This window comes from Ranitomeya imitator, chromosome 1 (assembly GCF_032444005.1).
Source record: "Ranitomeya imitator isolate aRanImi1 chromosome 1, aRanImi1.pri, whole genome shotgun sequence".
In the NCBI taxonomy this organism is placed as follows: Eukaryota; Metazoa; Chordata; class Amphibia; order Anura; family Dendrobatidae; genus Ranitomeya; species Ranitomeya imitator.
The window spans coordinates 1,033,809,583-1,033,821,799 of NC_091282.1; the positions used below are offsets into that span (position 1 = coordinate 1,033,809,583).

Genomic DNA, 12,217 nt, shown 5'->3' on the forward strand with positions numbered 1-12,217 from the left:
TTTTTTTTCTTCCTTAGAAAATGTTCTACTTTCGTTTCTGTATCATTTGGAAGTTTTCACTATGATTAATGAAACCCTGGCACAAATGGACTTTTTTTTTTCCCCTCTATTGCAGAAAATGAATTGTTTTCACTCGCTGACCTCATTCTAAAATTTTTTTGGCTGCCCTTATTATTTAGAAATCGTATACGGCTGAAGCCTTGCGGAATAACTTTCTACTTTAACAGTGATACTGTTATTCGCACCGTTCTGTCGAGTTTTTAACAGGTTGGAAAAGGATGATATCTGATTCTTTTTTTTTTTTTCTAAATTTCATTTTTCAGATCTTGCTTGTAGATTAATATGTAAACTGCATCCTTTGTGTGTATAGTGGCCAATATATCGGCTCACTGGGCATATTTTATAAATTATGGTATTGGAATAATCTATAAAAATTGTTTTCTCTATACATTGATGATCATATGCAGTATTTCTAGATTGTACATTGCTTGTCAAGGTGAAGTGGAATTTTTCTTACTATCTGTCTTTATCCTTTTTCTAAATTCTGTTTATGGTTTTCTTCTATTATGTATTAAGGATTATATAATAGCGGCCATGACTGCCTTTTTTTTATAACATTCTTGTGTTTTGAAAACTTTTTATCCATTTATTTTCCTTCCTTTATTATTTTTATGTCCCTCTGTTATGAGTTTCCCTAACATCCTTGAAATATATATATATATTTTATTTTTCAGATAACAATAATTCTCCAAAAGAAGATACACCAACTGGTAGCTTGGATTCCCTTTCACCCCCTGCTCTCACGCCTTTGGCCACGAGTATAAGTCCTCCTTATGAGAAAAATCATCTTATCGCAGATGCCAGCGATGTACTGGAGTGGCCGACCCCCCAGTAAGAGTTTGTCTATTATCTTTTTTTTTTTTTTATTGTGTAAATGCTTGTGGGCAGCTGATACCATTTAAAGTTTCCCAACTGAACGATTCATCACCTATCCACAAGATAGGTGCCAACGATGGAAGGCTTCAAAAATCCTAAGAATGGACCCTGTTTGACTGAAGCGTTGGCTTCACATTTGCACTTTGACCCCATTCATTGCCAGTGACGCGTGGTGATCGCTTCCTTCAAACATGGCACATCAGAGCCCCTTTCCCTGGATTTGTGGGACCCCCAAGGATCATCAAGTTGTCCCCTAACCTTAAGATGAGAAATAACTTGCTAAGATATGACGACCCTTTTAAAGACAGAACTAAAACTTCCAGGTAGGTTGGGTTATGTTTACTCCATAGGCACTACACATGATTAGATACTGTCCCAATAGCACATGCAGATGCTAAAACAAATAAACCCATAGTAATTGCCCCTTGGTGTGAATACACAAGATAATACAGACTTCATGCTACACTATACAGATCAATCTTCAAAGATCTCTATAGGGAAACATGCCGAATAGTGATGAGCTATTGTGCTCGGATAAGGTGTTATCTGAGCATGCTCGTGTGCTAACCGAGTGTCTTTGGCGTGCTCAAAGAATATGTTCGAGTCCCCTCATGCAATCCGTGCATATAAGAGCTTGTTTTTTTACAGGACAGGCTGTAGTTTTGAAAGACACTATTCATTTTACCATACAATGTATTGGAAAATGGGAAAAATTTCCAAATGGGGTGAAATGGTGAAAAAAATAAAAGTAGCGTTTCTACCATTTATTTATTTATTTATTTATTTTTTTTGGGGGGGGGGGGGTACGCTGAGCTTTCATAGTAGTCATAGATGCCGGGACAAGCCGTTGTGTATCAGTGGTAATCCTATTTAAATGCTGCTGTCGGTGATGGACAATGGCATTTCAGTTGTTAAATAGCAATTACCAGATCAAGCTCCAGTCGCTGCTGTTACAGGAAGATGACGTTCAGCTCTTGAGCACGCTCCAATCATGAAGACGTGACGTACATGTCTGTCTGGTTATTTTAGAATTAATTAGATAAAAATGTGTATGTGCAGCAGGGCCGGATTTAGGAGGTGGGTGGCCTAGGGCCCATTTTGGAGGGAGGCCCATTTTTCAAGGTGCTACAATATGTAATGCAAAAACACAAAATGAAACGAACGCAAGTTTATTTACAAAAATCATTTATGCAGAGTAATTCAAGTAAGATCATTCATTTTTTACAATCCGAGCGCTTTCCTTGATTTTTGTGCTGCAAAATTACTAATGATGTCACTAAAGGCCAATTCACGCAGTATATCTGACCTTGTCAACCCTTGAAGTCCTGAAAGGGCGTTAAAGATTAAAATATGTACATATGTATGTATGTATATTGTAGAAATTTGGGCTATCTAGATCAAAGACTGCTGCTGGGCTCTATATGTCAGAGGCTTCTGCTGGGCTCTATATGTATGAGAGGCTTCTGCTGGGCTGTATATATATGAGGGGCTTCTGCTGGGCTCTATATGTCAGAGGTTTCTGCTTGGCTCTATATGTCAGAGGCTTCTGCTGGGCTGTATATGTATGAGGCTTCTGCTGGGCTGTATATGTATGAGAGGCTTCTGCTGGGCTGTATATGTATGAGGGGCTTCTGCTGGGCTCTATATGTCAGAGGTTTCTGCTTGGCTCTATATGTCAGAGGCTTCTGCTGGGCTGTATATGTATGAGGCTTCTGCTGGGCTCTATATGTATGAGAGGCTTCTGCTGGGCTGTATATATATGAGGGGCTTCTGCTGGGCTCTATATGTCAGAGGTTTCTGCTTGGCTCTATATGTCAGAGGCTTCTGCTGGGCTGTATATGTATGAGGCTTCTGCTGGGCTGTATATGTATGAGAGGCTTCTGCTGGGCTTTATATATATATATGAGGGGCTTCTGCTGGGCTCTATATGTCAGGCTTCTGCTGGGCTGTATATGCATGAGAGGCTTCTTCTGGGCTGTATATGCATGAGAGGCTTCTGCTGGGCTGTATATGCATGAGAGGCTTCTGCTGGGCTGTATATGTATGAGAGGCTTCTGCTGGACTGTATATGTATGAGAGGCTTCTGCTGGACTGTATATATATGAGAGGCTTCTGCTGGCCTATATATATGAGAGGCTTCTGCTGGGTTGTATATATATGAGAGGCTTCTGCTGGGCTGTATATGTGAGAGGCTTCTGCTGGGCTGTATATGTATGAGAGGCTTCTGCTGGGCTGTGTATTTATATGAGGGGCTTCTGCTGGGCTGTATATGTATGAGAGGCTTCTGCTGGGCTGTATATGTATGAGGGGCTTTTGCTGGGCTGTATATGGATGGATGAGAGCCTTCTGCTGGGCTGTATATATATGAGGGGCTTCTTCTGGGCTCTATATGTCAGGCTTCTGCTGGGCTCTATATCCATGAGAAGCTTCTGCTGGGCTGTATATGTATGAGAGGCTTCTGCTGGGCTGTATATGCATGAGAGGCTTCTGGGCTGTATATGTATGAGAGGCTTCTGCTGGACTGTATATATATGAGGCTTCTGCTGGGCTGTATATGAGGAGCTGCTGCTGGGCTGTATATATTAGAAGCTGCTGTTGGGCTTTATATATATGAGGGGCTGCTGCTGGGCTGTATATATCAGCGGCTGTTGCTGTGCTGGCTGTATATAGAATAGAGGCTGAGGGGCTGTATAAAGTGTATACACAGCAATATACTGTAAACAGGTCCACACTATATACATACAGTATACACAGCAGACACACTGTAATGCAGGATATTGTGTGGACTTGTATATACAGTATGGTACTGTGTAGGACAGGAGCTCCAAGAAAGATACACAGTCAGATAGACACACACACACACACACACAGAGATCATACTCACCCACCGCGACACTGTGAAGATTGAACCACTTCACCTCTGGATCTTCAGTGACTGAAGATCCAGAGTGAAGTCCTGCCGCGCTCCGCGGTGGAGAATCCTCTTCTTGTGCCGACATCGTGGCTCCACCTCCTTCCTCAAAGGTAGCTGAACAAACTCTCATCTGATCTAACCCGAGGGAGTGATCATATAGCTGAATAGGTAGCGCCTAGAAGCTACTGTTGGGATCGGAGAAGGCTGCCACATGCCATAAGCTAAGCATTAGGTACAGGGAGGGTACTAAGGAAGTCTGGCTAGCCAGGTCAGTGGATTCTGACGCAGGTCAACTGCCATGACTCTGCCACTCTACGCCAGCCACTGAGATGTAGGACCGTAGCCAGGTCCCTATACTTTCAATAGTTTCTCTTTTGTTAAATATTCCTTATCATTAGAAATGGTTCAAAGCAAAGACACGTGTATTTTACATGTTTTGAGATATTTATCCCTATATTGGTGGAAGGCCCCCGCTTGGTGGGTGGCCCAGGGCCTGGGCCCCGTGGGCCCACCCATAAATCCGGGCCTGATGTGCAGAGGACAAATATTTGCAAATCCACAATCTAAAGGCTTTGAGGCATCATTCTGAACAGTTTATAAAACTAGATATTCAACATTCTGGCAGTAGACAATGGATTTTTTTTAATCTTCTTTATGCTGACCTTAAATGGAATGTGTCATCAGAAAATGACCTACCGTATTTTCCAGCGTGTAAGACTACTTTTTAACCACTAAAAATGGTCCCAAAAGTCGGGGGTCGTCTTATACGCCGGGTACGAGTGCATGGAGCAATCCTGGATGGTTCTCTCCTTCAGGCCCTGGGATCCATATTCATGTAAAAAATAAAGAATAAAAATAAAAAATATGGATATATTCACCCCTCCGACAGACCCTGGCTCTCAGCGCTGCAAGCGTCTGCCTCCGTTCCTAAGAATGCAGTAAGTGAAGGACCTTTGATGACGTCGCGGTGAGGTGACTGGTCACCTGTGTGTGTATATATATATATATATATATATATATATATATATATATATATATATATATATATATATATATATATATATATATATATATATATATACGGTACAAACCAAAAGTTAGGACACACCTTCTCATTTAAAGATTTTTCTGTATTTTCATGACTATGAAAGTTGTACATTCACACTGAAGGCATCAAAACTATGAATTAACATGTGGAATTATATACTTAACAAAAAAGTGTGAAACAACTGAAAATGTGTCTTATATTCTAGGTTCTTCAAAGTAGCCACCTTTTGCTTTGATTACTGTTTTGCACACTCTTGGCATTCTCTTGATGAGCTTCAAGAGGTAGTCACTGGAAATGGTTTTCACTTCACAGGTGTGCCCTGTCAGGTTTAATAAGTGGGATTTCTTGTCTTATAAATGCGGTTGGGACCCTCAGTTGTGTTGTGTAAAAGTCTGGTGGATACACAGCTCATAGTCCTACTGAATAGACTGTTAGAATTTGTATTATGGCAAGAAAAAAGCAGCAAAGTAAAGAAAAACGAGTGGCCATCATTACTTTAAGAAATGACGGTCAGTCAGTCCGAAAAATTGGGAAAACTTTGAAAGTGTCCCCAAGTGCAGTTGCAAAAACCATCAAGCGCTACAAAGAAACTGGCTCACATGAGGACCGCCCCAGGATAGGAAGACCAAGAGTCACCTCTGCTTCTGAGGATAAGTTTATCCAATTCATCAGCCTCAGAAATCGCAGGTTAACAGCAGCTCAGAATAGAGACCAGGTCAATGCCACACAGAGTTCTAGCTACAGACACATCTCTACAACAACTGTTAATAGAGACTTTGTGCAGCAGCTAGGAAACCACTGCTAAGGACAGGCAACAAGCAGAAGAGACTTGTTTGGGCTAAAGAACACAAGGAATGGACATTAGACCAGTGGAAATCTGTGCTTTGGTCTGATGAGTCCAAATTTGAGATCTTTGGTTCCAACCACAATGTCTTTGTGCGACACTGAAAAGGTGAACGGATGGACTCTACATGCCTGGTTCCCGCCGTGAAGCATGGAGAAGGAGGTGTGATGGTGTGGGGGTGCTTTGCTGGTGACACTGTTGGGGATTTATTCAAAATTGAAGGCATACTAAACCAGCATGGCTACCACAGCATCTTGCAGCGGCATGCTGTTCCATCCGGTTTGCATTTAGTTGGACCATCATTTATTTTTCAACAGGACAATGACCCCAAACACACCTCCAGGCTGTGTAAGGGCTATTTGACTAAGAAGGAGAGTGATGGGGTGCTATGCCAGATGACCTGGCCTCCACAGTCAGCAGATCTGAACCCAATCAAGATGGTTTGGGGTGAGCTGGACCGCAGAGTGAAGGCAAAATAGCCAACAATTGCTAAGCATCTCTGGGATCTCCTTCAAGATTGTTGGAAGACCATTCCCGGTGACTACCTCTTGAAGCTCATCAAGAGAATGCCAAGAGTGTGCAAAGCAGTCATCAAAGCAAAAGGTGGCTACTTTGAAGAACCGAGAATATAAGACATAATTACAGTTGTTTCACACTTTTTTGTTAAGTATATAATTCCACATTCATAGTTTTGATGCCTTCAGTGTGAATGTACAATTTTCATAGTCATGAAAATACAGAAAAATCTTTAAATGAGAAGGTGTGTCCATACTTTTGGTCTGTATGTATGTCAGTGAGATATATATATATAATATATATTATATCATACAGCGCTAGATAGCTTAAAAGCCGGCAATTCAATTGCCGGCTTTTCCTATCTCCTCAAACCCGACATGATATGAGACATGGTTTACATACAGTTTTTTTTTGGCATGTTCCACACTACCAATGTTAGTAGTGTGTATGTGCAAAATTTGGGTACTCTAGCTATTAAATTAAAGGGTTAAATCGCGGAAAAAATTGGCGTGGGCTCCCGCGCAATATTCTCCGCCAGAATGGTAAAGCCAGTGACTGAGGGCAGATATTAATAGCCTGGAGAGGGTCCATGGTTATTGCCCCCCCCCCCCCCTGGCTAAAAACATCTGCCCCCAGCCACCCCAGAAAAGGCACATCTGGAAGATTCGCCTATTCTGGCACTTGGCCACTCTCTTCCCATTCCCGTGTAGCGGTGGGATATGGGGTAATGAAGGGTTAATGTCACCTTGCTATTGTAAGGTGACATTAAGCCAGATTAATAATGGAGAGGCGTTATGACACCTATCCATTATTAATCTAATAGTATGAAATGGTTAAAAAAAAACACACACATTATTACGAAGTATTTTAATGAAATAAATACACAGGTTTTTGTAATATTTTATTATACTGGTAATCCACCTGAAGACCCTCGTTCTGTAAAAAAGGTAAAATAAAAAAACAACAATATCCCATACCTTCCGTTGTTCTGTCACGTCCAACGATGTAAATCCATCTGAAGGGGTTAACTAATTTTACAAGCAGAAGCTCTGCTAATGCAGCTGTGCTCCTGCCTGTAAAACCCCGGCGAATGAATGGAATGTAGGTCAATGACCTGTAGTTACCTTCAGTCGCGGTGATGCACCCTCTGCTAGATGTCCTCATATGAACTCGAACGTGGGAAAATATTCTGAAAAGTTCCCATTTCATACTATTGGATGTACTGTATGTAAACCATGTCTCATATCATGTCGGGTTTGGAAAGGAGATAGCAAAATCCGGCAATTGAATTACCGGCTTTTAAGTCGTAATATATATACATATGTGTCTCACTGACATATACTATATATATATATATATATATATATATATATATATATATATATATATATATATATATATATATATATATATATATATACACACCGTATTTTTTGCTTTGTAAGGCTACGTTCACACTAGCGTTTTGCGACGCGTGCGTCGTTTTTTGACCAAAATCGGACGCACAGAAAATGCAACTTGTTGCATTTTCTTGCGTCCGACGCTAGCGTCGGAAACGACGCAAGTGTCGAAAAACGCCACACAAAAAACGCACGCGTCCCCTATGTTAAACATAGGGGCGCGTCGCCGTTGCGTCGCCGGCGCAACAGCGATGCACATTGGCGGAACGCCAATGTGAACGTAGACTAAGACGCTCCGGATTATAAAACGCACCCCAAATTTTGAGGAGAAAAATAGGAAAAAACTTTTTTTAATAAATTGGGGGGCTTCTTATAATCCATGCGTCTTATTGCTTACCAGGGGTTGTGGCTGCGGTGGATCAGGGTCCCAGGGTCGTTGTTGGAGGCAGGAGTGGAGCATTGCTGCAGGCTGGGATGAGGGGGTCTGCAGGGGGGCTCCTGTGCTGCAGGGGGGCTACGGTGCTGCCGGGCTGTCTCCAGTGCTGCAGGGCTGTCTCCGGTGCTGCAGGGGGCTCTGGTGCTGCAGGGCTGTCTCCGGTGTTGCAGGGCTGTCTCTGGTGCTGCAGGGCTGTCTCCGGTGCTGCAGGGGGCTCTGGCGACATTTTGTGAAAGGCCAGAGCCCCCGGCAGTTCATCCCAGTCTGTAACGGTAAGCGGTATATCTGCTTTGTAAGACTTTCCCCCCCAAATTTGGGGGAAATAAAGTGCGTCTTACAAAGCGGAAAATACGGTGTGTATGTATGTATATATATATATATATATATATATATATATATATATATATATATATATATATATATATATATATATATATATATATATATATATATATATGCCCCTATACTATGTGTAGACATTTATTTTAGCTATTCTATTCTAACCTGGCAGTGTGATTTTACTGTACACCGCACTGAATTGCCAGCTTTTCGCTAGAACACCGCTGTGTATTTCTCACAAGTCACACTGCTGGTCCGTGTGTAATCCGTATTTTTCTGGCCCCCATAGACTTTCATTGGCGTATTTTTTGCGCAATACGGTGACAAACGCAACATGCTGCGTTTTTTTCCGGCCGTAGAATACCGTATAATACGGATCAGTAAAATACGGCTGATAGGAGCTGGGGCATAGAGAAGCATTGTACCGTATGCAATTCGTATTTTCCGCACCTCTCTTACGTCCGTAAAACACGCTAGTGTGAGGCCGGCCTAATGGGTAAGGATACTGGTTTCAGCACCACCAATGTTAGTGAGGCGGCAGTGGGTTTAGTAGGCTGTAGGCTTTCCTGAAGAGATGAAACTGACACAAATGTTTGTTTTCACAAAGTTTGCTGCTTTAGTGTTTAAATATCTTTTAGTCAGTTGTTTCTATGGTTTCAGAAGTACAATTGTAAGTATTGAGTTTTAAAACTTTTATTGACAAATAAATCAAGCTTATATCATGACTCAACATTTGCAGTGTTGACCGCTATTTTTCAAGACTTATGCAATTCACCTTAGTAACATAGTAACATAGTTAGTAAGGCCGAAAAAAGACATTTGTCCATCCAGTTCAGCCTATATTCCATCATAATAAATCCCCAGATCTACGTCCTTCTACAGAACCTAATTGTATGATACAATATTGTTCTGCTCCAGGAAGACATCCAGGCCTCTCTTGAACCCCTCGACTGAGTTCGCCATCACCACCTCCTCAGGCAAGGAATTCCAGATTCTCACTGCCCTAACAGTAAAGAATCCTCTTCTATGTTGGTGGAAAAACCTTCTCTCCTCCAAACGCAAAGAATGCCCCCTTGTGCCCGTCACCTTCCTTGGTATAAACAGATCCTCAGCGAGATATTTGTATTGTCCCCTTATATACTTATACAGGTCCTTCTCAAAAAATTAGCATATAGTGTTAAATTTCATTATTTACCATAATGTAATGATTACAATTAAACTTTCATATATTATAGATTCATTATCCACCAACTGAAATTTGTCAGGTCTTTTATTGTTTTAATACTGATGATTTTGGCATACAACTCCTGATAACCCAAAAAACCTGTCTCAATAAATTAGCATATTTCACCCATCCAATCAAATAAAAGTGTTTTTTAATAACAAACAAAAAAACCAACAAATAATAATGTTCAGTTATGCACTCAATACTTGGTCGGGAATCCTTTGGCAGAAATGACTGCTTCAATGCGGCGTGGCATGGAGGCAATCAGCCTGTGACACTGCTGAGATGTTATGGAAGCCCAGGATGCTTCAATAGCGGCCTTAAGCTCATCCAGAGTGTTGGGTCTTGCGTCTCTCAACTTTCTCTTCACAATATCCCACAGATTCTCTATGGGGTTCAGGTCAGGAGAGTTGGCAGGCCAATTGAGCACAGTAATACCATGGTCAGTAAACCATTTACCAGTGGTTTTGGCACTGTGAGCAGGTGCCAGGTCGTGCTGAAAAATGAAATCTTCATCTCCATAAAGCATTTCAGCCGATGGAAGCATGAAGTGCTCCAAAATCTCCTGATAGCTAGCTGCATTGACCCTGCCCTTGATGAAACACAGTGGACCAACACCAGCAGCTGACATGGCACCCCACACCATCACTGACTGTGGGTACTTGACACTGGACTTCAGGCATTTTGGCATTTCCTTCTCCCCAGTCTTCCTCCAGACTCTGGCACCTTGATTTCCGAATGACATGCAAAATTTGCTTTCATCAGAAAAAAGTACTTGGGACCACTTAGCAACAGTCCAGTGCTGCTTCTCTGTAGCTCAAAAGTGGCTTTACCTGGGGAATGCGGCACCTGTAGCCCATTTCCTGCACACGCCTGTGCACGGTGGCTCTGGATGTTTCCACACCAGACTCAGTCCACTGCTTCCTCAGGTTCCCCAAGGTCTGGAATCGGTCCTTCTCCACAATCTTCCTCAGGGTCCGGTCTCCTCTTCTCGTTGTACAGCGTTTTCTGCCACATTGTTTCCTTCCAACAGACTTACCATTGAGGTGCCTTGATACAGCACTCTGGGAACAGCCTATTTGTTGAGAAATTTCTTTCTGGGTCTTACCCTCTTGCTTGAGGGTGTCAATGATGGCCTTCTTGACATCTGTCAGGTCGCTAGTCTTACCCATGATGGGGGTTTTGAGTAATGAACCAGGCAGGGAGTTTATAAAAGCCTCAGGTATCTTTTGCATGTGTTTAGAGTTAATTAGTTGATTCAGAAGATTAGGGTAATAGGTCGTTTAGAGAACCTTTTCTTGATATGCTAATTTATTGAGACAGGTTTTTTGGGTTATCAGGAGTTGTATGCCAAAATCATCAGTATTAAAACAATAAAAGACCTGACAAATTTCAGTTGGTGGATAATGAATCTATAATATATGAAAGTTTAATTGTAATCATTACATTATGGTAAATAATGAAATTTAACACTATATGCTAATTTTTTGAGAAGGACCTGTACATGGTTATTAGATCGCTCCTCAGTCGTCTTTTTTCTAGACTAAATAATCCTAATTTTGCTAATCTATCCGGGTATTGTAGTTCTCCCATCCCCTTTATTAATTTTGTTGCCCTCCTTTGTACTCTCTCTAGTTCCATTATATCCTTCCTGAGTACCGGTGCCCAAAACTGGACACAGTGCGGTCTAACTAGGGATTTGTACAGAGGCAGTATAATGCTCTCATCATGTGTAATAATAATAATAATAATCTTTATTTTTATATAGCGCTAACATATTCCGCAGCGCTTTACAGTTTTGCACACATTATCATCACTGTCCCTGATGGGGCTCACAATCTAGAATCCCTATCAGTATGTCTTTGAAATGTGGGAGGAAACCGGAGTGCCCGGAGGAGACCCACGCAAACACGGAGAGAACATACAAACTCTTTGCAGATGTTGTCCTGGGTGGGATTAGAACCCAGGACCCCAGCGCTGCAGGGCTGCAGTGCTAACCACTGCGCCACCGTGCTGCCCATCCAATTTCCAGGTTCACTTTTAGAGCCCTTTTTGAATATTGGCACCACATTTGCTATGCGCCAGTCCTGCGGAACAGACCCCGTCGCTATAGAGTCCCTAAAAATAAGAAATAATGGTTTATCTATTACATTACTTAGTTCTCTTAGTACTCGTGGGTGTATGCCATCAGAACCCGGAGATTTATCTATTTTAATCTTATTTAGCCGGTTTCGCACCTCTTCTTGGATTAGATTGGTGACCCTTAATATAGGGTTTTCATTGTTTCTTGGGATTTCACCTAGCATTTCATTTTCCACTGTGAATACCTTGCCATGCTTTGAATCTGCTTGTAGGCCAAATTATGACTAATGGCAACCCATTCTTACCTAATCAGTGCTTGGCGTTTATCACAATTTCTGTGATCTGTTGAGGTTCCTGGCCATGGACCCAAAATTGCAATGTTTTGTTCGCTGTGCCAATTGGTTATCACTTTTGCCTTGTGACACAGAACTCAATCGTGCTGAAAGCAGCATTGGTCTCCAACAAATTGCTTCTGGA

The 12,217-nt window shown here is 41.9% G+C and overlaps 1 protein-coding gene across 1 annotated transcript in view; it reads left to right on the forward strand.

Moving 5' to 3' along the window:
- Positions 1-12,217, forward strand: part of ARHGAP10 (Rho GTPase activating protein 10) — a 392,295-nt gene that overhangs the window by 310,576 nt on the left and 69,502 nt on the right. Inside the window, exon 20 of the mRNA XM_069744044.1 lies at positions 735-891. Coding sequence (XP_069600145.1) covers positions 735-891 — 157 coding nt within the window. The remainder of the gene's footprint in view (positions 1-734; positions 892-12,217) is intronic.